This window comes from Nerophis lumbriciformis, linkage group LG22 (assembly GCF_033978685.3).
Source record: "Nerophis lumbriciformis linkage group LG22, RoL_Nlum_v2.1, whole genome shotgun sequence".
NCBI classification, from domain to species: Eukaryota; Metazoa; Chordata; class Actinopteri; order Syngnathiformes; family Syngnathidae; genus Nerophis; species Nerophis lumbriciformis.
In genome coordinates this window covers 27,533,763-27,555,904 of record NC_084569.2, presented here as the reverse complement: position 1 = coordinate 27,555,904, position 22,142 = coordinate 27,533,763, and the positions used below count along the sequence as shown (strand labels likewise).

At 40.1% G+C, this 22,142-nt stretch overlaps 1 protein-coding gene across 4 annotated transcripts; it reads left to right on the top strand.

Moving 5' to 3' along the window:
• Positions 1 to 23: 23 nt before the first annotated feature.
• Positions 24 to 22,137, top strand: hmgxb4a (HMG box domain containing 4a). Of its 4 annotated transcripts, XM_061973598.2 has the most exons (14): positions 24 to 112; positions 185 to 320; positions 690 to 770; positions 952 to 1,088; positions 3,279 to 3,354; positions 6,426 to 7,001; positions 11,104 to 11,307; positions 11,397 to 11,575; positions 14,655 to 14,736; positions 14,817 to 14,881; positions 14,992 to 15,082; positions 17,846 to 17,997; positions 21,441 to 21,563; positions 21,684 to 22,137. In XM_061973598.2, exons 3-14 carry the CDS (start codon positions 719 to 721, stop codon positions 21,726 to 21,728), a joined length of 1,782 nt encoding a protein of 593 aa, XP_061829582.2. In that variant the 5' UTR covers positions 24 to 112; positions 185 to 320; positions 690 to 718; the 3' UTR covers positions 21,729 to 22,137. The 4 variants fall into 4 exon arrangements, with proteins under 4 accessions (XP_061829582.2, XP_061829583.2, XP_061829581.2 ...); XM_061973599.2 differs by having other exon boundaries at positions 42 to 320; positions 17,849 to 17,997; XM_061973597.2 differs by having other exon boundaries at positions 42 to 320.
• The last annotated feature ends 5 nt before the right edge of the window (positions 22,138 to 22,142 follow it).

Here is a 22,142-nt window from a genome sequence, read left to right as displayed (position 1 = left end):
TCCTCGGGTCTGATTGGCTGCAGAGCACAAGCCCCGCCCCCACGTACAGAAGTATTGTTTCGCCGTCCTAAAAATGGCGTCCGCACCCGCGTAATTTGGAGACCTTATTTAGGTATTTCATATTTTACAAGCACACTTTTCCATACCTCGTAATAATTTTTGGGAGTTGCCGTTGCACCGACAGTGAAAGGACGAAGAGATGAGAGAAGCGGCATGTTTGCATGATGGTGTTGCTCATTGAAGGGACACTGCGGCCTAGCTGTTACGGAAGCACCGGCCTCTCCTTAGACGGTTACCCCGGCAAGGCGAGCCTACTCACGGTAGGGGGTATTCGAGTGCTGGCGCTGCCCAGGAAGCCGGGTGGTCACGTTCATGGGACAGAGGGGGTGTGTTTATATATCATTACAAACGTAGGCGGGAATTTGTTTAGTTACCACAATTTATACATTTTAATACGCATATTATGTCGTTAAATAATGGACCACTTCTCAGATTTAACATTCCCTTTGGTGTTGGTTGGACTTCCCACTATATGATTTATCTTCAATGTTGCAGCTAATATGTAGTTACTAATATCTGTGCAATCAGTCATAATAATGGCAAAGGTATTCCACTTTGTTCACCACATGACTCAAACTATTTAGAGTATACATCTACTAACTGGTTTTTCATATGTATTTTTCAATCAGACCAGCATCCTCCTGCCTCCATCCTGCTCATGACATCCGAGATAATGGCTTTTGAAGAACTCAAAACTAAAGGAGAAATGGGTAATTGCATTTGATATCATTGTAAACAGTCACTGTGCTTCACATTATTTAACTCAGAAACACCATGGTTAATTACTATTAATGGCAAATATAGATTTTGTAAAACTTGCTTTTATGGGAAAAAAATTTGGAAATCATAATATGACTTTTCAGGGTAATGCTCATTTGATCCTTGTTTTAGATGTTGGGATGGATGAAGAGAGGGGTCTGGTAGCCGGCCGTAGCCAGAGAGAGAAAAGGAGGTCGTACAAAGATCTTTTACGGGAAGAGGAGGAAATTGCAGCTCAGGTCCGCAAGTCTTCCAAAAAACGCCCAAAGGTGAAATTTTAAACATCTCAAACAGTGCTGAATGATGAATGATGTAGGGGTGTATAATTTGTTTTCTTTGAGGGCCACTCACTCGTAAAAATAAATAAATGTGTATATATATATATATATATATATATATATATATATATATATATATATATATATATATATATATATATACACACAGTACTGTATATGTGAATTTTAATGTATGATCAACTCATTATTGCACAACTGCCTATGTATTTGAAAAAAAACTTACCAAATTAATGGATAACTTGCTTTGAAATTATACATTAGGTTGACAAGCAAATTATGAAATAGACATTTTTATTTTCACAAAAAATATTTGGAATCATATTAATGTTTTTTGCATGATCAAATAGTATTAAAGTTTAAAATACACTAAGTGCGTGCAAGCTTTCTGTCAAAATTTAAGGAACACATTTTTTTATTCCAAAACCCAAAACAAGTGAAGTTGGCACATTGTGTAAATGGTAAATAAAAACAGAATACAATGATTTGCAAATCCTTTTCAACTTACCGGTATATTCAATTGAATAGACTGCAAAGACAAGATATTTGATGTTCGAACTGAGAAACATATATTTTTTTTTTTTACAAATAATCATTAACTTAGAATTTAATGGCAGAAACACCTTGCAAAAAAGTTGTCACAGAGGCATTTTTACCACTGTGTTACATGGCCTTTCCTTTTAACAACACTCAGTAAACGTTTGGGAACTGAGGAGAGCAATTTTTGAAGCTTTTCAGGTGGAATTCTTTCCCATTCTTGCTTGATGTACAGCTTAAGTTGTTCAACAGTTCGGGGTCTCCGTTGTGGTATTTTAGGCTTCATATTGCGCCACACATTTTCAATGGGAGACAGGTCTGAACTACAGACAGGCCAGTCTAGTACCCACACTCTTTTACTATGAAGCCACGCTGTTGTAACACGTGGCTTGGCATTGTCTTGCTGAAATAAGCAGGGGCGTCCATGACAATGTTGCTTGGATGGCAACATATGTTGCTCCAAAACCTGTATGTATCTTTCAGCATTAATGGTGCCTTTATAGATGTGTAAGTTACCCATGCCTTGGGCACTAATACACCCCCATACCATCACAGATGCAGGCTTTTCATCTTTATGCCTATAACAATCCGGATTGTTCTTTTCCTCTTTGGTCCAGAGGACTCAATGTCCACAGTTTCCAAAAACAATTTGAAATGTGGACTCAGCAGACCACAGAACACTTTTCCACTTTGCATCAGTCCGTCTTGGATGAGCTCGGGCCCAGCAAAGCCGGCGGCGTTTCTGGGTGTTGTTGATAAATGGCTTTCGAGTTTTAAATTGAACTTCCAGATGTAGCGACAAACTGTAGTTTCTGACCGTGGTTTTCTGAATGTTCCTGAGCCCATGTGGTGATATCCTTAACACACTGATGTCGCTTTTTGATGCAGTACTGCCTGAGGGATCGAAATTTAGGAGCATGCTGCTTACGTGCAGTGATTTCTACAGATTCTATGAACCTTTGGATGATATTGCGGACCGTAGATGGTGAAATCCCTAAATTCCTTGCAATAGCTGGTTGAGAAATGTTGTTCTTAAACTGTTGGACAATTTGCTCACGCATTTGTTCACAAAGTGGTGAACAAATGCAGTCATTCACAAATCCTTGTTTGTGAATGACTGAGCATTTCATGGAAGCTGCTTTTATACCCAATCATGGCACCCACCTGTTCTCAATTAGCCTGTTCACCTGTGGGATGTTCCAAACATTCCTCAACTTTCTCAGTCTTTTTTGCCACTTGTGCCAGCTTTTTTGAAACATGTTGCAGGCATCAAATTCCAAATGAGCTAATATTTGCAAAAAATAACAAAGTTTTCCAGTTCCAACGTTAAGTATCTTGTCTTTGCAGTCTAGTCATTTGAATATAAGTTGAAAAGGATTTGCAAATCATTGTATTTTGTTTTTATTTACGATTTACACAACGTGCCAACTTCACTGGTGTTGGGTTTTGTAAGAACAATCAAGTGCTTTATTGACACATTATTTACGGGGTTTCGCAGGACACAATAAAACGATGCGGCGGGCCAGATCCGGTCCCCAGGCCTATAGTTTGACACGTGTTATAGAACATGTGAGTGAGTTTTGATTGATGACACTGTGTGTCTGAAATGTCTCATTTTCACATTAGGATTCAGAGCTATTCATGATGTCAGGAGACTCGCACAAAAAGAAGAAGAAATATAGTGACGATTACTACTACAGAGGTGAGTAGTGAACTGATTTATTGTGTTTGATTATATATTTTTTTACATGGCTGTTTCTATGATGTGTGCATGAGATGGCAGTGTTGTGTGTTCTTATTAACATGGTTGCTATTTGGGATCTGTATCTTTCTGTATGCAGTTTGCATGCTCTCCCTGGGCTAGGCAAGATTAGGTATTGTTTACATATTATTCAATACCAGTCCCAAATCAGTACTCAAAAAATACACGGTACACAATTGTCGTGATGTTAGACTGCTGTTACAATGACTCCTATATGCCAGACTTGTGTATTAAAGAGCAGAATGAAGTCAGTACAACAATCTGCCTGTGTTGTAATTTGGGTGTTTGTGAATGTACCTTGCACGAGGATGAGGAATTGTTGTTTGTTTAAGAATAATATACCTAATTTTTGCCTCTTGTCTGTCAGTAAATTAGTAGTTACAGTGTTGGTGCTAGGAATTTTCAAAATGGGGTCCCACAGTGAATTTTTGGGGTGCCACTTTTTTGTAACCGTTTTAAAAACAAATGATAAATGTATGCATTATCCTGTTATATCTCACATTCTATATTGTGTTTTGGAAAAAGGTTGTCATAAACGTTACTTAATTCATTAAAAAAATAATACAAAAGAAAACACATTTTTATGCATATGTAAATAATTGTATTCAGTTATAAACATTCATTCACTTTATTCTTTCCTTCACGAATCTAAACTTGATTGTTGTCGGTATTTTTTTCTATATTTGTATTTATTAACTTGTAGGTGTATTTATTTCAGTATAAAAGGTGTAAAAAGTTTTTTGCTTCGGTCATGAAATACGGGCATACATACATTATTTATTTAAGCCTTAAATCTCTCGAGTCTATATCAACTTCACATCTATCCGTCAATTCTAAGTTGTTTTTTTATGTTGTTTTTTTGTTTGTTTGTTTTTTGCCCTTTGTCAAAGAATACTGTTTTTTATGGCAAACACACAAAATATGCAAAATCTTCCACCAACATTTTTTTTCAAAGTGGAACATTTGATGTGAAGTAATCAGAGCTTTGGATTGGTCAATAATTCATAAAAACATTGATTTTGATTCAATATTATGTTTTGAGCAATGACAGTGTTAGAGGAAAAAAACCCCAGCTTTGTTTAATTAGTCAACATTGCAACTTTTTCTAAATTATATTTCACCTGTAAGCTTTTTTATTCCACTTTAGTTATGTTTTTGTTTATTTTAATAGTGTTTTTAGAATGTGCTGGGGCTTTTAAAACATTAGCTGTGGGCCGCAAATGGCCTCCAGGCCACACTTTTGACTATCCTGCTATAGATAATAAAAATTTAAATCTGATAAGTCTATGGATAAAAAGTAGAGCCTGGCGACGCAGGCGCATTTATCAGAACGCACAGTCAGCATCTCTCCTTCAGTAAACAATGACGGTGATGATGTCATGCTAGTGACACTTGCTAACTTGTCAGCCACTTTTCCAAGAAACTCCTTTTGAACACTCCTCCCACATTAACACTTCAAAAGGCACATATTTGTTCCGTTTGTTGACCTGCAAAGTATGTTTTTGGGGTGGAGGAGTCTGGTCGAGTGCTGGTTAGCTTGAAGCTAACAGCTAGCCTGTCTCCATCCTCGAACGATGTCGCTTCAGCGGGAGATAAAAGTCAAGTTTTCATGGACTCACAAAGACTAAAACAAGTCATTTACTGGAGACATGGCACAGGATGAAGTTAAAAAGGTTGACTTTACACTCACCTTAGTGTTTACCATGAAGTCTTTCTTTTGACAGTCCCTCGCCGTAAAGTTGTCCGAGTGCAAACTGAGGCAGTATTTGTCATTGATAAAACTTTCGGCGAATCAAAATTTACGACCAATAAAAACGCATTTAACAGGGACGGAAATTTGATACCGGCAAATATAAACAAAACAAAACACCGGCGGAACGCGATAATCGATCAAATAAAAAAAAAAAGAGCAAACCGGGCAGTAAAAAAACATCCACGTTCTGGGGATGCGCGGGCTTCTGAAATTGCGCGTCCTTTCTGATTATAATGCGTAAAAAGACACAAAAAGTGCGTTAACGCCAACACTGAGTTACTATACAAATGTTAACGGTACACATCCATGCCTGGGCCAAAGCATTTGAAATTAAGTTAGTTGATGACTTTAAATGTGAATTTGAATTGTTGTCAGCTGGTTTTGGCTCCAGCTTCACTGTTACGCTAAATAGGTTATGCAGTTTAGGGAACTGTGCAATTACTGAACAATTTTTCATGTGTTTGGTCTTTTGTCTGTGGTTCAGAATACAGGTGAAACTCATCAATTCAATTAAATATGTGATATTAATTAATATCTCTTAATATGTGATATAAACTCATTACATGCAAAGTGAAGTATGTCAAGCATTTATTTGTTATAATTTTGGTGATCACGGCTTACAGTTTTTGAAATCCCCACCTTTTCTTAGATTTTTAATTCAATGTTTTTAATCAAAATTATATTTAAAAAAAATCTCCACTATTTGTCGCTGCACAAATTTTTTCCCCAACGCACCACAGCTCTCATGTGCGCTCTATTGTGGCAGCCGTGCGGAAACTAAGTCCCTATATTTATAGTTCTGAGTACTCCTTGCGGTCCAGATTTGATCGAGTTTTATGAACAATTAATCAAAGCAGAATATTTTAAACCAAATCTTTTTTCTAATCAATCAATCGTTGCAGCCGTACTGTTAATGCAAATGAGATTGAATCCACCATACATTTTTTTAACATCTGTGTGTAAAATTTCAAGGTACCCGGTAATCACATTTACAGGGTGACAAACATGGTGTTCCAAAAACGTAAATGTCTGCAAATTGTATTGGGCTCCAAATGCTTTGGAATTGCTGTGTTCTGAATATAGCCATTATATAACGAGTCCTTTCAAAGATGTTTTGATCAATGGCCGCCATGTTTTTGCAACTGATCTTGGTCAATTTTTATTGACGTGCATAACAGTTTCTTGTATCAGTTTTTGTGTAGAATGAGATTGGATTATGTAATAATTGTTGTCTCCTTGTGCCTTATCGTTGTGTCAGACCATGATGGCTCGGGACGTCCCCTCCACAAAAAGAAGCATAAATCTGTAGACCGCTCTCCGACTCTATCTTCCTCCTCATCGTCCCACCCGGCAGATACAGCTATGGGCCTTCTGCAAGCGATCACCTCTCCACTGGCCACAGGATCAGACCCCAATCCCCACTTACACAAAAAACCTTCCTATCCATCCTTCTCCTCACACTCTTCAAAAGACCGCAAGCGGGAGGGCGGCAGCAGCGGTAGTAAAAGTAGCCACTCCTTTTCTCACTCCCGCCCTTTGCCTTCATCGCTAACTTCCTCCAAGAAGCACTCCTCATCCTCTTCAAAGTCATCATTATTCCACGGCGGAGCTCCCAAAGAGGAGCCGTTAACGTTACGGGAGGCAGACGGACTGAAAATGAAACTGATCATGTCACCAAAGAAAGAGGAAGAAGACACTATCCCGGTATCACCCCACTTGTCCAAAGTGAAGAAGGAGAAGGATCCAGATCGAATGCGGTCAAAGTCACCCAAAAAGAAGCAACAACACAGTCGAGATCCTCTGCCGGTAGTGGGGAAAGAGGTGGAAGTGGAAGGTAAGCACCCCTTTATTGCATTGGACTTCACAAATAAACATATTTGTTTAAGGTGGCTGTATGAACGTCTACAATGACTGGTCACAACATCCATAGCGCACTGCTTCACACAGCTTCCTTGCCCTTTTCATCTTATTAAGGCGCAAGTATATTTACCTAGGTTGAATTGTTCAATATATAAGGTACACACGTTTGCATTTTTCAGTGTTTGTCATACATTCACTCATACCTAGTCAGCCACAGAATAAAAAGTAGCATTAGGCATCAGTGTTGCCAACTTAGCGAGTATTCAGACACCTGTAGATTTAGTTTTTCCAAAAAGCAACGAGTGATTTTTTTCTGGTCTTATTGGACACTTTTGAAGTTGTAATGTAGAAGCAGGTATGGCTCATCTCTAGGTGCAGCTGCTGTACCCCATCCCCAGCTGAAAGCAATTACAGGTGTCTTTTGACATACAGTCAATAAGTCTATGGATGTTCTCATTCATCCAGGTCCTTGTAGTCTCAGGGCATTCAATCTATCGCAACTGGAATGTTTGGTTTATCTTAGATGTTTCGACTCTCATCTGAGTACCGGTAGGCTTCTTTAGTTCATGACCATAGACTTAGATTGGTCACATTTAGTCTTACACTTAGATTGGTCACATCTAGTCTTAGACTTAGATTGGTCAGATTCCATTCAGTTGTAGACAAATGGCATTTTGGTCACCTTCTGTGACCAGGGGCTGTATTTATCAAGCGTCTTAGAGTGCCATTTTACACTTAAGTCCTGAGAATTTGCGAAATTTAGTCCTACTTTCAAACTCAAGAATAAAAGCCATTTATCAACTTTCTTAAGTCTAAGAATCACTCCTACTCTCCACAATATTTAAGAGACCTTCAGAGGTGTCTTAAAGGGGAACATTATCACAATTTCAGAATGGTTAAAACCATTAAAAATCAGTTCCCAGTGGCTTATTATATTTTTCGAAGTTTTTTTCAAAATTTTACCCATCACGCAATAACCCTAAAAAAAGCTTCAAAGTGCCTGATTTTAACCATCGTTATAAACACCCGTCCATTTTCCTGTGACGTCACATAGTGAAGCCAACACAAACAAACATGGCGGAAAGAACAGCAAGCTATAGCGATATTAGCTCGGATTCAAACTCGGATTTCAGCGGCTTAAGCGATTCAACAGATTACGAATGTATTGAAACGGATGGTTGTAGTGTGGAGGCAGGTAGCGAAAACGAAATTGAAGAAGAAACTGAAGCTATTGAGCCATATCAGTTTGAACCGTATGCAAGCGAAACCGACGAAAACGACACGACAGCCAGCGACACGGGAGAAAGCGAGGACGAATTCGGCGATCGCCTTCTAACCAACGATTGGTATGTGTTTGTTTGGCATTAAAGGAAACTAACAACTATGAACTAGGTTTACAGCATAGGAAATACATTTGGCAACAACATGCACTTTGAGAGTGCAGACAGCCCAATTTTCATCAATTAATATATTCTGTAGACATACCCTCATCCGCGCTCTTTTCCTGAAAGCTGATCTGTCCAGTTTTGGAGTTGATGTCAGCAGGCCAGGGAAGCTAGGGTCGATGTGAGCCAAGACATCCAGGGGGTTTAGCTCGCTCGTCTGCGGGAACAAACTGCCGCCATTGCTTGCCGTGCTACCGAGTTCCTTTGTCCCTGAATTGCTCACACACTCTGGCAGATTCAATGGGGGTCTGGCGGCAGATTTCTTTGACTTTATCGTTGGAAATGCATCTGCTTTGAGTGTCGCAGGATATCCACACATTCTTGCCATCTCTGTCGTAGCATAGCTTTTGTCGGTAAAGTGTGCGGAACAAACGTCCAATTTCTTGCCACTTTCGCATCTTTGGGCCACTGGTGCAACTTGAATCCGTCCCTGTTCGTGTTGTTACACCCTCCGACAACACACCGACGAGGCATGATGTCTCCAAGGTACAGAAAACAGTCGAAAAAACGGAAAATAACAGAGCTGATTTGACTCGGTGTTTGAGAAAATGGTGGATTGCTTCCCGATGTGAAAGAAAGGCGTTTAATTCGCCAAAATTAACCCATTTAGAGTTCGGAAATCGGTTAAAAAAAAAAAAGGTCTTTTTTCTGCAACATCAAGGTATATATTGACGCTTACATAGGTCTGGTGATAATGTTCCCCTTTAAGTGGTTAGGAGTTGCCAGCGGTGGATGGCACTGAGGCGAGAGAGACGTGCGCAAACGTTCAGGGACCGGAAGGATGTCCTGGCTTTGTTTGATGACGAGCAACTGATCAAACGGTATCGTTTAGACAGAGCGGGTATTATTTTTGTCACAGATTTAATAAGGGGCGTCATCTCATCAGCAACATCACGCAGCAGAGCTTTCACAGCAGAACTAAAGGTCATCACAATGCTATTATATCTCGCCACTGGAAAAATGAATTGGAAAGAAAAGGAAACATTTATTTTGATTCATTGCCAATATTGTTTGTTTGTTTTGTATTATTTTGTGGTTTATTGTCAAAATATACACTCCCATTGTCCACTTTAATATTTCTAAGATATTTCTTTATTCTTAGACAAGGGATTCTCTTCCGTGATTGGTCATTTCTATGGACACAGAAAAGACGTCACCTAAAATTCTGTTCACGGCACATAGTAATGTCGTAATTCAGCACTGAGTGTGACACTTAAGATTCAGTCCTACACTTCGCTGAAAGTGTGAGTAAGACGCTTGATAACTAACTTTTAAGTGCAGCTTTCAGCGAAGAATTTCTTTACTCATAAGTCAACTCTTAGCAGACTTCTTAGGAGTAATTCTAAGACGCTTGATAAATTCGGCCCCAGAATGTTTCCAACTCAAATTCAGCCTCCAACAAATAACATGAGTTAGAAACTAACTCCTGTTATATTTAAATTGGAGTTACAAACATTCTGATCACTGAATGTGACCACAATGCCATTTGTGCTATTTGTTTACAACTAAATGGAATGCTAACGTGGGTAATTCCCACTATTTTGAATGGTAGTAGTCGATCCAAAGCGATGGTTCTGCCACACATTACCTCAATGTTAACAAAGGAAATTACACTTAGACTGTTGTTTGCTTTGACAGTAGGATTGCTCGTTTGCATCAAGATAGTTGTTTTTCTCACTACAATAGGGCAAAACCATCCTTGCCCAGTCACACTCTCCTGGTTTTGGAGTATAAATATTTGAGATTTTGGCACCAGTTGCTAGACTAGATCTGACCAATCTAAGTCTAAGACTAGATCTGACCAATCTAAGTCTATGAGCATGAACTGATGAAGTCTACTCGGATGAGAGGCGAAACGTCTTCTGAGACAAACCAAACAGTCTAGTTGCGATCGATTGAATGCTTTGTGAATACTGTCAATGAAAACCTGGAAAAATTAAATTTCCAGGCCCTGGAAAATGTTTAATATTTATAGTATGTTATAATAATATTTTTCCAGAAATGTTGGACAATTCATGGAAATATATCTAAAGCTTCATAAATCCATACAAAATCGATGTAACATAATGAAATGTAAATTGCTACGGACCAACATGATATTTTGATTGCGGGTGGTGTGAGCATGTGCCATGCAAGCACCTACGAATCTCACTCATGCCCACGAGCTAGAAGAGGTGCAAAAAATTATCTCTGTATACTAAATGGATTTATTTGTTAGGCTGTGGGGTGGAGGAAAAGTAAAGACTAATAATTTTGAAATTGAAACATGAGAAGTTTGTCTGTGTGGTGTTTTTTGTTTTGTATGAGAGGCACCATACATTTCCCTTGTAAACCTAATTTAATTTAATTTAATAATTACTTTTTGGTGGTCCCATTGCGATAAAGCAATTTATTGTGGTGATGGAAATTTAGTAAAAGGTTTTGAAAAAGTCATGTAAAATCATTGATGAAAATGTGTAAGAACATACATAAAAACAATTTACAAGCAACAATAGAAAATGTAATTTGTATTTCTATACATATTTGTATTGATTTTAATGCTTTTGGCCTACTGTTTGTCAGTGATGAGACCCTGTAGTGTTTAATACTCGTGTTTGTCATGTTTCGTTTTATGCGGTGATCTCACCCAAGGCCATTATGGAGGGGGCATGGGAGACGATAGCTCTTCGTCGGGAGGCGAGCTGGAGGCGGGCGAACTCGTTATAGACGACTCATACACGCACTTGTCAAAGAAAAAGAAGAAGAGCAAGAAAAGCAAAAAGAAAAAGGACAAAGAGAAAGACAGAGACAAGGACAAGAGTGGGAAGGACAAGAAGCACAGCAAAGGGTTTGGAGGTGAGATTCTGTTACACAGTGCTCCATGTGCATTGTTAATCGTCTTCACTGTAAACATTCAATTTTCACCTTGGACTGGCATTCTTCAGACTCATCAAGAAGCCACAGCAGCATCCATCCCACCGTCTGTCATAGCGCTGTTGGTCCGATGTACACAAAAGGTGCACCCGTCCCTCACCCCCACAATCAAGGCAGCGACGGACCAACAGAGAAGAAGAAGAAGAAAGAGGAGAAAGATAGAGAGAAAAATGATAAGGATAAAGATAAGGTAAGCAACTCATGGCTTTTAACTCACTCTTAAGCCACAACATTAGATTGACTTTCACAATAAGAGCTGGGTAAAAGTCTTGTCTTTACAAAGAAAGTGCTACAGGACAATGGCAACATATTTATAAAAAAAAAAAAAAATCTACTTAAAGGTGAACTACACTTTTTTTTTTTGGAATGTTGACGATCGTCCACAAAAGAACACACATCTTTTTTTGGGGTGTGGGGGTAAAGATAATGAACTCTTGGAAGATGCGGCTATTGAGTCACCGTTATAGCCTTCAAAGCCTCTAAAACCACTCCAAAACACTGCGTTTTATATACACACTGCAAGTCTATATGTAATGTAGTAACAGACACGTTCCTAGCAATATGTAATATGTTCAATATTTACCATATTTTGGTCATTTTAATCATTGCTGGAACTAATTCCTTGGCGCGTTTATTTCAGTTTCCATAGCAGCGCACTGCCGACTTCTAGTAAGTAAGTACCGGTAAGTACCGGTAAGTAAATTTTATTTATAAAGTGCTTTTCACAGTTAAAATCACAAAGTGCTGTACAAAACATAGGTAAAGGAAAATAACAATTCAATTAAAACAACAGTGAAATCATAAAAAGGATACAAAGTGGATTACAAATGATAGTTAAAAGGTGCATTAACTAACTTCTGGCAACAAATGCCCTACAGATGTGTAAAAAAAGGCGTGTGTCTCTTCTAATCATGGCAGATTCGGTAACAAACAACAAAAACGACTATTTTTGGACAAATGAGAATTCACAAACTTATCTTTTTGAATATGAATATATGGAGGATGAACTACTGCTTATAGAAACCAGCAGAAAGGAAGAGTGGGACATTGGAGCAGACTGAAGCCGAGAGAGTGAGGTGAAAGTGACTCGAAGCTGTAAACGTGGAATTTGAAGTAAAGCTATTTCGACATAAATTGAGTGTTTACCCAAATAAACCGGAAAACATGTCCCCCGGCCAGATGCACCAAACAGACAACTGTCCATCGAGTGAGTCAGACTTTATATTGATCATGATAAACGCAGCACGTAATGCGTGTTATTACAACTACAGTACATACACTGTCTGGCTAGCTGTGTACAAACAAAACATGAAATAATACTTTACAGATATTGTAATATGATTGTTCATGTTTTTCACCGTGGGATCACACTCCTCAGCCTTCCCGGTAAGGTCTATTCAGGTGTACTGGAGAGGAGGCTACGCCGGATAGTCGAACCTCGGATTCAGGAGGAACAGTGTGGTTTTCGGCCTGGTCGTGGAACTGTGGACCAGCTCTATACTCTCGGCAGGGTCCTTGAGGGTGCATGGGAGTTTGCCCAACCAGTCTACCGGTACATGTGTTTTGTGGACTTGGAGAAGGCATTCGACCGTGTCCCTCGGGAAGTCCTGTGGGGAGTGCTCAGAGAGTATGGGGTATCGGACTGTCTGATTGTGGCAGTCCGCTCCCTGTATGCTCAGTGCCAGAGCTTGGTCCGCATTGCCGGCAGTAAGTCGGACACGTTTCCAGTGAGGGTTGGACTCCGCCAAGGCTGCCCTTTGTCACCGATTCTGTTCATAACTTTTATGGACAGAATTTCTAGGCGCAGTCAAGGCGTTGAGGGGATCTGGTTTGGTGGCTGCAGGATTAGGTCTCTGCTTTTTGCAGATGATGTGGTCCTGATGGCTTCATCTGGCCAGGATCTTCAGCTGTCACTGGATCGGTTCGCAGCCGAGTGTGAAGCGACTGGGATGAGAATCAGCACCTCCAAGTCCGAGTCCATGGTTCTCGCCCGGAAAAGGGTGTAGTGCCATCTCCGGGTTGGGGAGGAGATCTTGCCCCAAGTGGAGGAGTTCAAGTACCTCGGAGTCTTGTTCACGAGTGAGGGAAGAGTGGATCGTGAGATCGACAGGCGGATCGGTGCGGCGTCTTCAGTAATGCGGACGCTGTATCGATCCGTTGTGGTGAAGAAGGAGCTGAGCCGGAAGGCAAAGCTCTCAATTTACCGGTCGATCTACGTTCCCATCCTCACCTATGGTCATGAGCTTTGGGTTATGACCGAAAGGACAAGATCACGGGTACAAGCGGCCGAAATGAGTTTCCTCCGCCGGGTGGCGGGGCTCTCCCTTAGAGATAGGGTGAGAAGCTCTGCCATCCGGGGGGAGCTCAAAGTAAAGCCGCTGCTCCTCCACATCGAGAGGAGCCAGATGAGGTGGTTCGGGCATCTGGTCAGGATGCCACCCGAACGCCTCCCTCGGGAGGTGTTTAGGGCACGTCCGACCGGTAGGAGGCCGCGGGGAAGACCCAGGACACGTTGGGAAGACCATGTCTCCCGGCTGGCCTGGGAACGCCTCGGGGTCCCACAGGAAGAGCTAGACGAAGTGGCTTGGGAGAGGGAAGTCTGGGCTTCCCTGCTTAGGCTGCTGCCCCCGCGACCCGACCTCGGATAAGCGGAAGAAGATGGATGGATGGATGGATGTTTTTCACTCATAACAGATTGGTGTCTTATCACATTGTGTTGTGCATTACAAACTCAAACGCGTTTCGTGTTAATGCAGTTGCGAGCTTATCTCTTTCCGTAGTTAGCTTTTACGGCTAATACCGAAGCATGCCGATGTGTTACTACTCTAGAAAGATTTCCTCAATGTTCGCTCTTACAATAACAATGTAGCTACAGTTTGGTTATTATACAGGTTACGGAACCTAAATGACGTATTGTTGATGGTTTGTGAATACATTTTTAAAGTGCTTTGAAGGTAGAATTGATTGCTCCCATTCGCTGCATTGCTAACCACCAAGAACGAGTTGATTTTTATGTTAGAAAGGAACAAAAAAAAACGTTCGTCTTCTTGTCTATCATGATTGTCAACGATAGGCAACATTAAAAATAGTGCAGTTTCCCTTTAAGCTTGTTGTTAAAATGAATACTTGCCTCTATAAGCGTAGGACTTTTGATTCTGTACATCTCTTGTATTGGATCTCATAAGACTATACAGTTAACAAAGCTAGAGCCATGGTTTGTATTGGCCAGCACATCTTCCATTATGCTTCCTTCTCCTGTTTTTATTCAGCCCAAGAAGAAGAGCGCATCAGCCTATCAGGTGTTTTGCAAGGAGTATAGGGTTAACATAACTGCTGAACAGCCGGGACTAGGTAAGCCGTTTGTTGTAGCTTCTTTATAACGTTTGTTTTTATGAGCCACACCTCAAAGAAAACCTCTTAACTCTTCTCAGTTTTTGGTGAACTAAGCAAAAAGTTGGCAGAGGTATGGAAGAGGATGCCGGAGAAAGACAAGCTGGTGAGTGGTCCTTTATGTTATGTCTTTTCTTCAATACACAATCTTGAAAATATATCAGGTGATTTCTCGTTCCTGGTGGCTAATAAGTGTTTCATGTATTGCCTCTGCAGTTTTGGAGGCAGAAAGCTCAGTATCTGCAGCACAAACAGAACAAGGCTGAGGCTACCACAGTTAAACACAAGAGCTCCAGCAAAAGCAAAGGTATGGTGGAGAAGAACTTGTAAGAAATTAAGCAGATCGTCAACTGGTTGGTGGCTGTTTCACAAGATTAGGTGTGGCCTTAGGTACTTATGATGTTGGACTGAAACTATTTTTTTTGTTTTAAATAAATAGTTCACATAACATTGAATTTTGCACTTTTACCATGAGAGCATTATAATATATTTTATTTAGAAAATAAAGTTAAAAAGATGTGTAGTCCAAAGCCAGGTAGTATATAATAAAAACAAAAATACTCTCTTATAAAGTATGATCATGGGGTTGGGCCCCGGCCAATATTTGACTTTATTAACTGATCTGTGATCTGCTGATCTTTACCACAGCTGTGTCCCAGTTAGGGCTGCAGTGATTCAACCACTAAATCCATTCATTCAATTAGAAAAAAGCATACATTTGTATTTTGTTGATTCTATGATTCGTTTAATGTTAAAAATAAACGCAAGACTGCTCTAATAGAGCACACATAAGAGCGGTCCACCTATTGGTGATGTAGCTTGCGCTGCCGGTGATGTGGCCTGTGTGTGCATGTGTAAGGCGGGGACAGCAGAGTGCGGATAAAGGGATAAGCCAAAGAGGAGAGCAGCTGTTAAATGTTTTGCGGTCACTGACTGTTGTCCTTCTTATTACAAAATCTTTTTTTGATAGTTTTTGTTATTGTTTACAAACTCGGGGAGTAAGTCTGTAGATACAGGAAGGCTTTGCGAGCAAAACTCTTTAATTATTTCAACGGGAACCAATAGTAGTTTTTGTCTTTTGTTTAGTTATTGTGCGCTCGCCACTTTGTTTTATGCAACAATTGTATGTAGCATTCAATACCACAAATGTAATACATCTGAATTACAACCATACAAGCAAATTTTAAGATATGTTTTTTAAAAATGTGTTTACTTTAGTTACTTGCTATAAATGATAAATGATAAATGGGTTATACATGTATAGCGCTTTTCTACCTTCAAGGTACTCAAAGCGCTTTGACAGTATTTCCGCATTTACCCACTGATGGCGGGAGCTGCCATGCAAGGCGCTAACCAGCAGCCATCAGGAGCAAGGGGTGAAGTGTCTTGCCCAAGGACACAATGGACGTGACTAGGATGGTAGAAGGTGGGGATTGAACCCCAGTAACCAGCAACCCTCCGATTGCTGGCACGGCCACTCTACCAACTTCGCCACGCTACTATAAAACATGTTCAGTTCTATGTTCTATTGTCAAAGTATCGGACTGGATCTGAGCCAAAAAATCGGATCGGGATCAAAGGCCAAAAATGTTGATCTGGACATCTGTTAATAATTATCATTGTTTACTAACAAACAGATTTAAAAATTGCTTCGGAATTACAAGTCAATGTGATAAGTACATTTTAGGATTTACATGCAGTACTTTTTTTCTGTCAAAATTGAAATTCATTGAGCAAGAAAGTCGAAGTGCCTTATTGACACACATTATTTTCAGACCTTCGCGGACTACATCCCGGTCTTTGAGTTTGCCAACTTTGGGTTCAGCCAAGGGTCGGCAACCCAAGATGTTGAAAGAGCCATATTGGACCAAAAATACAAAAACAAATCTGTTTGGAGCTGAAAAAAATTAAAAGTGTAATAATGAAGGAAACACATGTGTCTATATTAGCCTACTATCAAAATGTCTGTGTCGCATGCCGACAGAAATCTTCATTGACAGAAATGATGAAATGTAATACTTATTCAACACATTTTTACAGCATTGTAAAACATCTGTAAAACTTCTCAGAGGGTGAGATAACTCCTGGAAATGACTGTCTTAGAATGGCCAAAGGTATACTGTAGATGTGTGTGTCCAAGTTAAAAGCAAACGGCAGGCTGTCTTCTTCTAATGGATTTATGACAATCTTTGCAAGCTGGGTAATGTTTGCTGTGGTCTGGAACAACATGGCGCACAAACAACTATCAGAAATGCAACCAATATTACTTATAGATAATGTGTCATGAGACATGCAAATATTAATTAAATACACAGAGGACATAAGTAAAGGAAATTAAATGAGCTCAAATATACCTACAAACGAGGCATAATGATACAATATTTACATACAGTTAGCCTAAATAGCATGTTACCATGGATTAGCTTGCAGTCATGCACTGACCAAATATGCCTGATTAGCACTCCACACAAGTCAATAACATCAACAAAACTTACCTTTGTGCATTCATGCACAAAACACAGCATAAAACATTTGGTGGACAAAATGAGGCAAAAAAAGGAGGGGCATAAAACATGTCTTTCTGTGGCAGCGCCGGAGAAAGTTGTACATGTAAACAAACTGTTGTGCTACGGTCCACACAACTACGGTGAGTTCCAGGACCGCCGAAATTAGTAGGACAAAACGGCGCTCGACAAATACTCTCATAAACACAAACATATTAAACTGTGGGCTTTGTGTCATGTTTGTCCTCTTACAGAAACCATATTAAAACTAAAAACATATTTTTCCTTTTTAATACATTTTTGAAAAAGCTCCAGGGAGCCACTAGAGCAATGCTAAAAAGCCACACACAGCTCTAGAGCTGCAGGTTGCCGTCCCCCAGGTTCAATGTCAATCAATCAATGTTTATTTATATAGCCCTAAATCACAAGTGTCTCAAAGGGCTGCACAAGCCACAAAGACATCCTCAGTTCAGAGCCCACATAAGGGCAAGGAAAAAGGTTAAGCGATCTTGTCTTTGCTGGGGGGCATACTCCTCATCACCTTACCTTGTTTTTCCTCATCAAAGCAGGTATCGTGTCCCAATCCAACAGAACACCGGTCACTGCGCCTCTTTCCCCTGCAAGAGTCCCTGAGGTTGATCCCATTGATGCAGCCGCTCACCTGCAGCTGCTCGGAGAGTCCTTATCCCTGATTGGCCACCGGCTCCAGGAAACAGAGGTGAGCATGCATACATTGAGCAGGCATGGGATTTTTCTATCTATAGTCGGAAATCCGTCTTTTTTATCTCTGTAAAAATATTTTTTTTAAATTTCCGTTTTTCTTCGTTTTTTCTGACCGACAATGTGTGTTAAAATCTTGACCCGTCTCTTTGCCATACCTGCCAACAACGACGGTTTTCCTGTAATGAGTACGGTTTTTGATAATCCAGTGGTAAAAACTACGGTTTTCCATTAAAAATTATTAACTTAAAAATGGATGCTACGTAGCAAAGCAACTCCACGGACAGGGGACAAACTATATGGGACACATCAATGATGATTGGTTGGTTTACAAATAAGAACATCCATGATCTGTTGGTTGTTTACAATGATGAGTCACGATTGGTTGAAATTAGGGCAAACATTACGGACAGGCCAATCATAGGCACGATAGGGCGGGTCATGGAACCAGGAAGTGAAATCACAACAGACATCGCAAATGATGAGAAAAGGGAATATTCAAGCGGGCGATTTACCGTATATATTAAAAAAACTAGTGGAAGATGGCGGAGGGATTCTCTTCCTTAGATTTTTCTTTTAGCGATGTAGACGACATCCAGGAAACCCACAATGCGTCTACTTGGCCACATTTGGACACATGTATGCGTCTGGATCAAAACTGCTCTCCACATGGAAGAGGTGGAATACACATTTAAGAACACATGATAGTGGCAGACGTGATGACTTTTGCTACAGTATAGCCCAGAGGTCGGCAACCTTTACCAGTCAAAGAGCCATTTTGACCAGTTTCGCAAATTATAGAAAACAATGGGAGCCGCAAATTTTTTTTGAAATTTTAAATGAAATAACACTGCATACAAAGTTTTCTTCTTGCTTTGTGCTATGCATAAACCAGTGGTCTTAGACACGCTGCCCACACCTTTATATGGAATTTGAAAGCTAGTGCGGCACGCGGGTTTTAAATGAATGGCGCTTGTCAGCGTCATGCGTGCCGTGATGGTACAGCATATAGCACCCACTACAACCAGCGTGCCTGATCAGCCACACTTTGCATGGTGTTTCCGCTTGCTCACGTAGGTGACAGCAAGGCATACTTGGTCAACAACCACACAGGTTACACTGGCGGTGGCGGTATAAAAAAAAAAACTATAACACTCTTACTAATAATGCGCCACACTGTGAACCCACACCAAACAAGAATGACAAACACATTTCGGGAGAACATCTGCACAGTAACACAACATAAACACAACAGAACAAATACCCAGAATCCCATGCAGCCCTAACTCTTCCGGGATACATTATACACCCCCGCTACCAAACCCCGCCCACCTCAACCGACGCACAGAGGGGGGGGGGGTTGATGTGTGAGGGAGCAGGGTTGGGGTGGGGGCGGGGTTTGGTGGTAGCAGGGGTGTATAATGTAGCCCGGAAGAGTCAGGGCTGCATGGGATTCTGGGTGTTTGTTCTGTTGTGTTTATGTTGTGTTAAGGTGCAGATGTTCTCCCGAAATGTGTTTGTCATTCTTGTTCGGTTTTGGTTCAAAGTGTGGCGCATTATTAGTAAGAGTGTTAAAGTTGTTTTATATGGTCACCGTCAGTGTAACCTGTGTGGCTGTTGACCAAGTATGCCTTACTGTCACGTACGTGTGCAAGCAGAAGATGTATATTGTATAACAAGTGTTGTGTTGGCACGCTGTTAATACAGATTGTAGAGAGCGCCAAATGTTGTACCATTATGGCACGCCCTTATTATAGCTGTAAGGGTGAAAATCGGTGAATATTAATCCCGGGAGTTTTCTGCGAGAGGCACTGAAATCCGGAAGTCTCACGGGAAAATTGGGGGAGTTCAGCAAGTAAGCTGCTGAGCCGCATCAGAGTGATCAAAGAGCAGCATGCGGCTCCGGAGCCGCGGGTTGCCGACCCCTGGTACAGCCTGATGCTACATTTCATTTTCATTGGTGTTTTACAACAAGACAGTAGCTGACATTTTGTTCACTATTTCTACTGTTTATATGTTGACATTGAATAGTTGAATCATTTTGAAACATACACAACAAGATATTTGTTATTTCATGCTATACATCACTAATGGCTATTCAGATAAAGGAAGTTAGCTAATAGAATAAACATTGTTTGTACTCTTTATGATGTTTGCATTTGGAGCAGGTAGAAGTGGAGATGGAGTTGAAGAGACAGAAATTGTCTATTTCCCCCTTTGTCCCCTTCACAAGGGCATCGTCCTGCACCTGGCTGGGGACCTGCAGCCTCCAGACTTATTTTCAGTCTTTTTCAATAACTTCAAATCACATGCCTGATTGAGTGGCTAACACAGGAGAACATCCATCCATCCATTTACTACCGCTTGTGCATAAATATAAAACTAAGCTTCATCACATTATTTACTATACTTTGAAAATCTATTCACTTTCCACTAGTTCGCCTGCTGTTAATACTAACAAAATAATTATTTAACAATGATAATTTTGAATAGTTGAACACTTTTTTACCTGACAGTTTTGTTAAAAACACTGCAGTCCTTTTGGCAAAATATATCTCTCGGTTGTAGACTGACAGGGTTTGTGCGTGTCATTAAAAGTCATTATTCCTTGCGAGAATTAAGGTCTTTAAAAATGGCATTCAAAAGCAATAAATACGATATCCAGAGGCCTGGGCCGATAGTTAATTCAAGGATAAATAAAAATGAACTTGATAAATTTGCACATAAATTATGTTGGTGTGTTTCTTTTCTGGATACAAGAGGTCTCACTCTGTGCCCTGCTCTCAGCACATTTTTTTGACCGTACAATTAAACGAGCAGAGTGAAGCCTCTTGTCAGTCATCCACAATCTTTGTTTGGGTGTGAGCAGGTAGGTAAGCTCAACCAAACTTATTCCTTACATTAGGCGCACCAGGTTATAAGGCGCACTGTTGAGTTTTGAGGGGGAAAAAAGGATTTCAAGTGTGCCTTATAGTATAGAAAATACGGTATAGTTTTTTGAGAAGAACTGTTGTTTTTGGGTAGCAGGTTATAGTTTGCTCTGTACATCATTTTAGCTGTTTGCAAATGCAGCAAGTCGTTGAATTTCAATATTTTTGATTGAATAAATAAAGGGTTTGTTTGTTTTCTATAGCCAACATTATGTATTATTCTAACTGACCTTTTATGTAACACTGTCAGTGAATGAAGTGTACTTTACTAGTTATTTCTGCACAATAACTCAGATATGGTAACACTAGCAAACAGTAGAGAATATGAAGGGATTAGGAACAATATTGTGTTCTTATTTTGAAAGTGCAAGTGTACCATGTGTTAATTCTAATTTTGCTGGGATTAGGCAAGTGTATTGTGAACCATGAGTGGGCCCTACATACTTGTGTGCAGCCTCAAGCAGAAATACCTTGTAACTCTTCATGTGAGTGATGTTCCTGTATGTTTCAGGGGATGGTAGCAGTGTCTGGGAGCTTGTCTGTGCTTCTTGATTCCATCCTGTGCGCCCTTGGCCCTCTGACCTGCCTGACAGCTCAAATACCGCAGTTAAACGGATGTCCCCGGAACGTTCTGGTACAGTATTAGCATTGCACCGATTTTGATACATTCATGTTGTTGTTGTTATATTGACCCACTCTGCTGTGTTTTGTGTCATATTGCATTTTGTAACTAGTTTTTCTTTTTGCACGCCAGTCGAACACACTGGACAACATCGCCTACATCATGCCTGGCCTGTGAATGAAGGACCACAGCAAGATGCTTTCAGTCAACAAACAGAATAGGATTGACTCAACAAAAAGCACCTTTGGACTTTAAAAAGGACTTCACAACGAAAAACTATTTTTTAGCCTGTTTTTAAAATTATATATTTTTTAGACCTTGTTATTATATAAATGTTTTCATTGCTATACTTAAAAAAACAAAACATTTTAGTCCTAGCTTAGCTTCATTGTTCCTGTACAGTATGGATTTGTATGACATTTAATTTCCGATGCTGTGTGTGGACGCTTTTGTACATGTCTGCTTGTAAAAAAAAAAAAAAACACCTGCAGCCTTTACCCAATTAACATAAGGTAATATATTTGTCATTCTATTTTTTGTCTTTTAAAATTGTGGGAAAAACATATCACTCCTTGCTGATTTTTACATTTG

Bases quoted from the DNA above. Each gene is read 5' to 3' on its own strand.
- hmgxb4a (XM_061973598.2), top strand. From the start codon at position 719: ATGACATCCGAGATAATGGCTTTTGAAGAACTCAAAACTAAAGGAGAA. The intron at 14,882-14,991 runs GTGAGTGGTCCT...TTGCCTCTGCAG, and splicing joins TGCCGGAGAAAGACAAGCTG to TTTTGGAGGCAGAAAGCTCA. The intron at 21,564-21,683 runs GTACAGTATTAG...TTTGCACGCCAG, and splicing joins GATGTCCCCGGAACGTTCTG to TCGAACACACTGGACAACAT.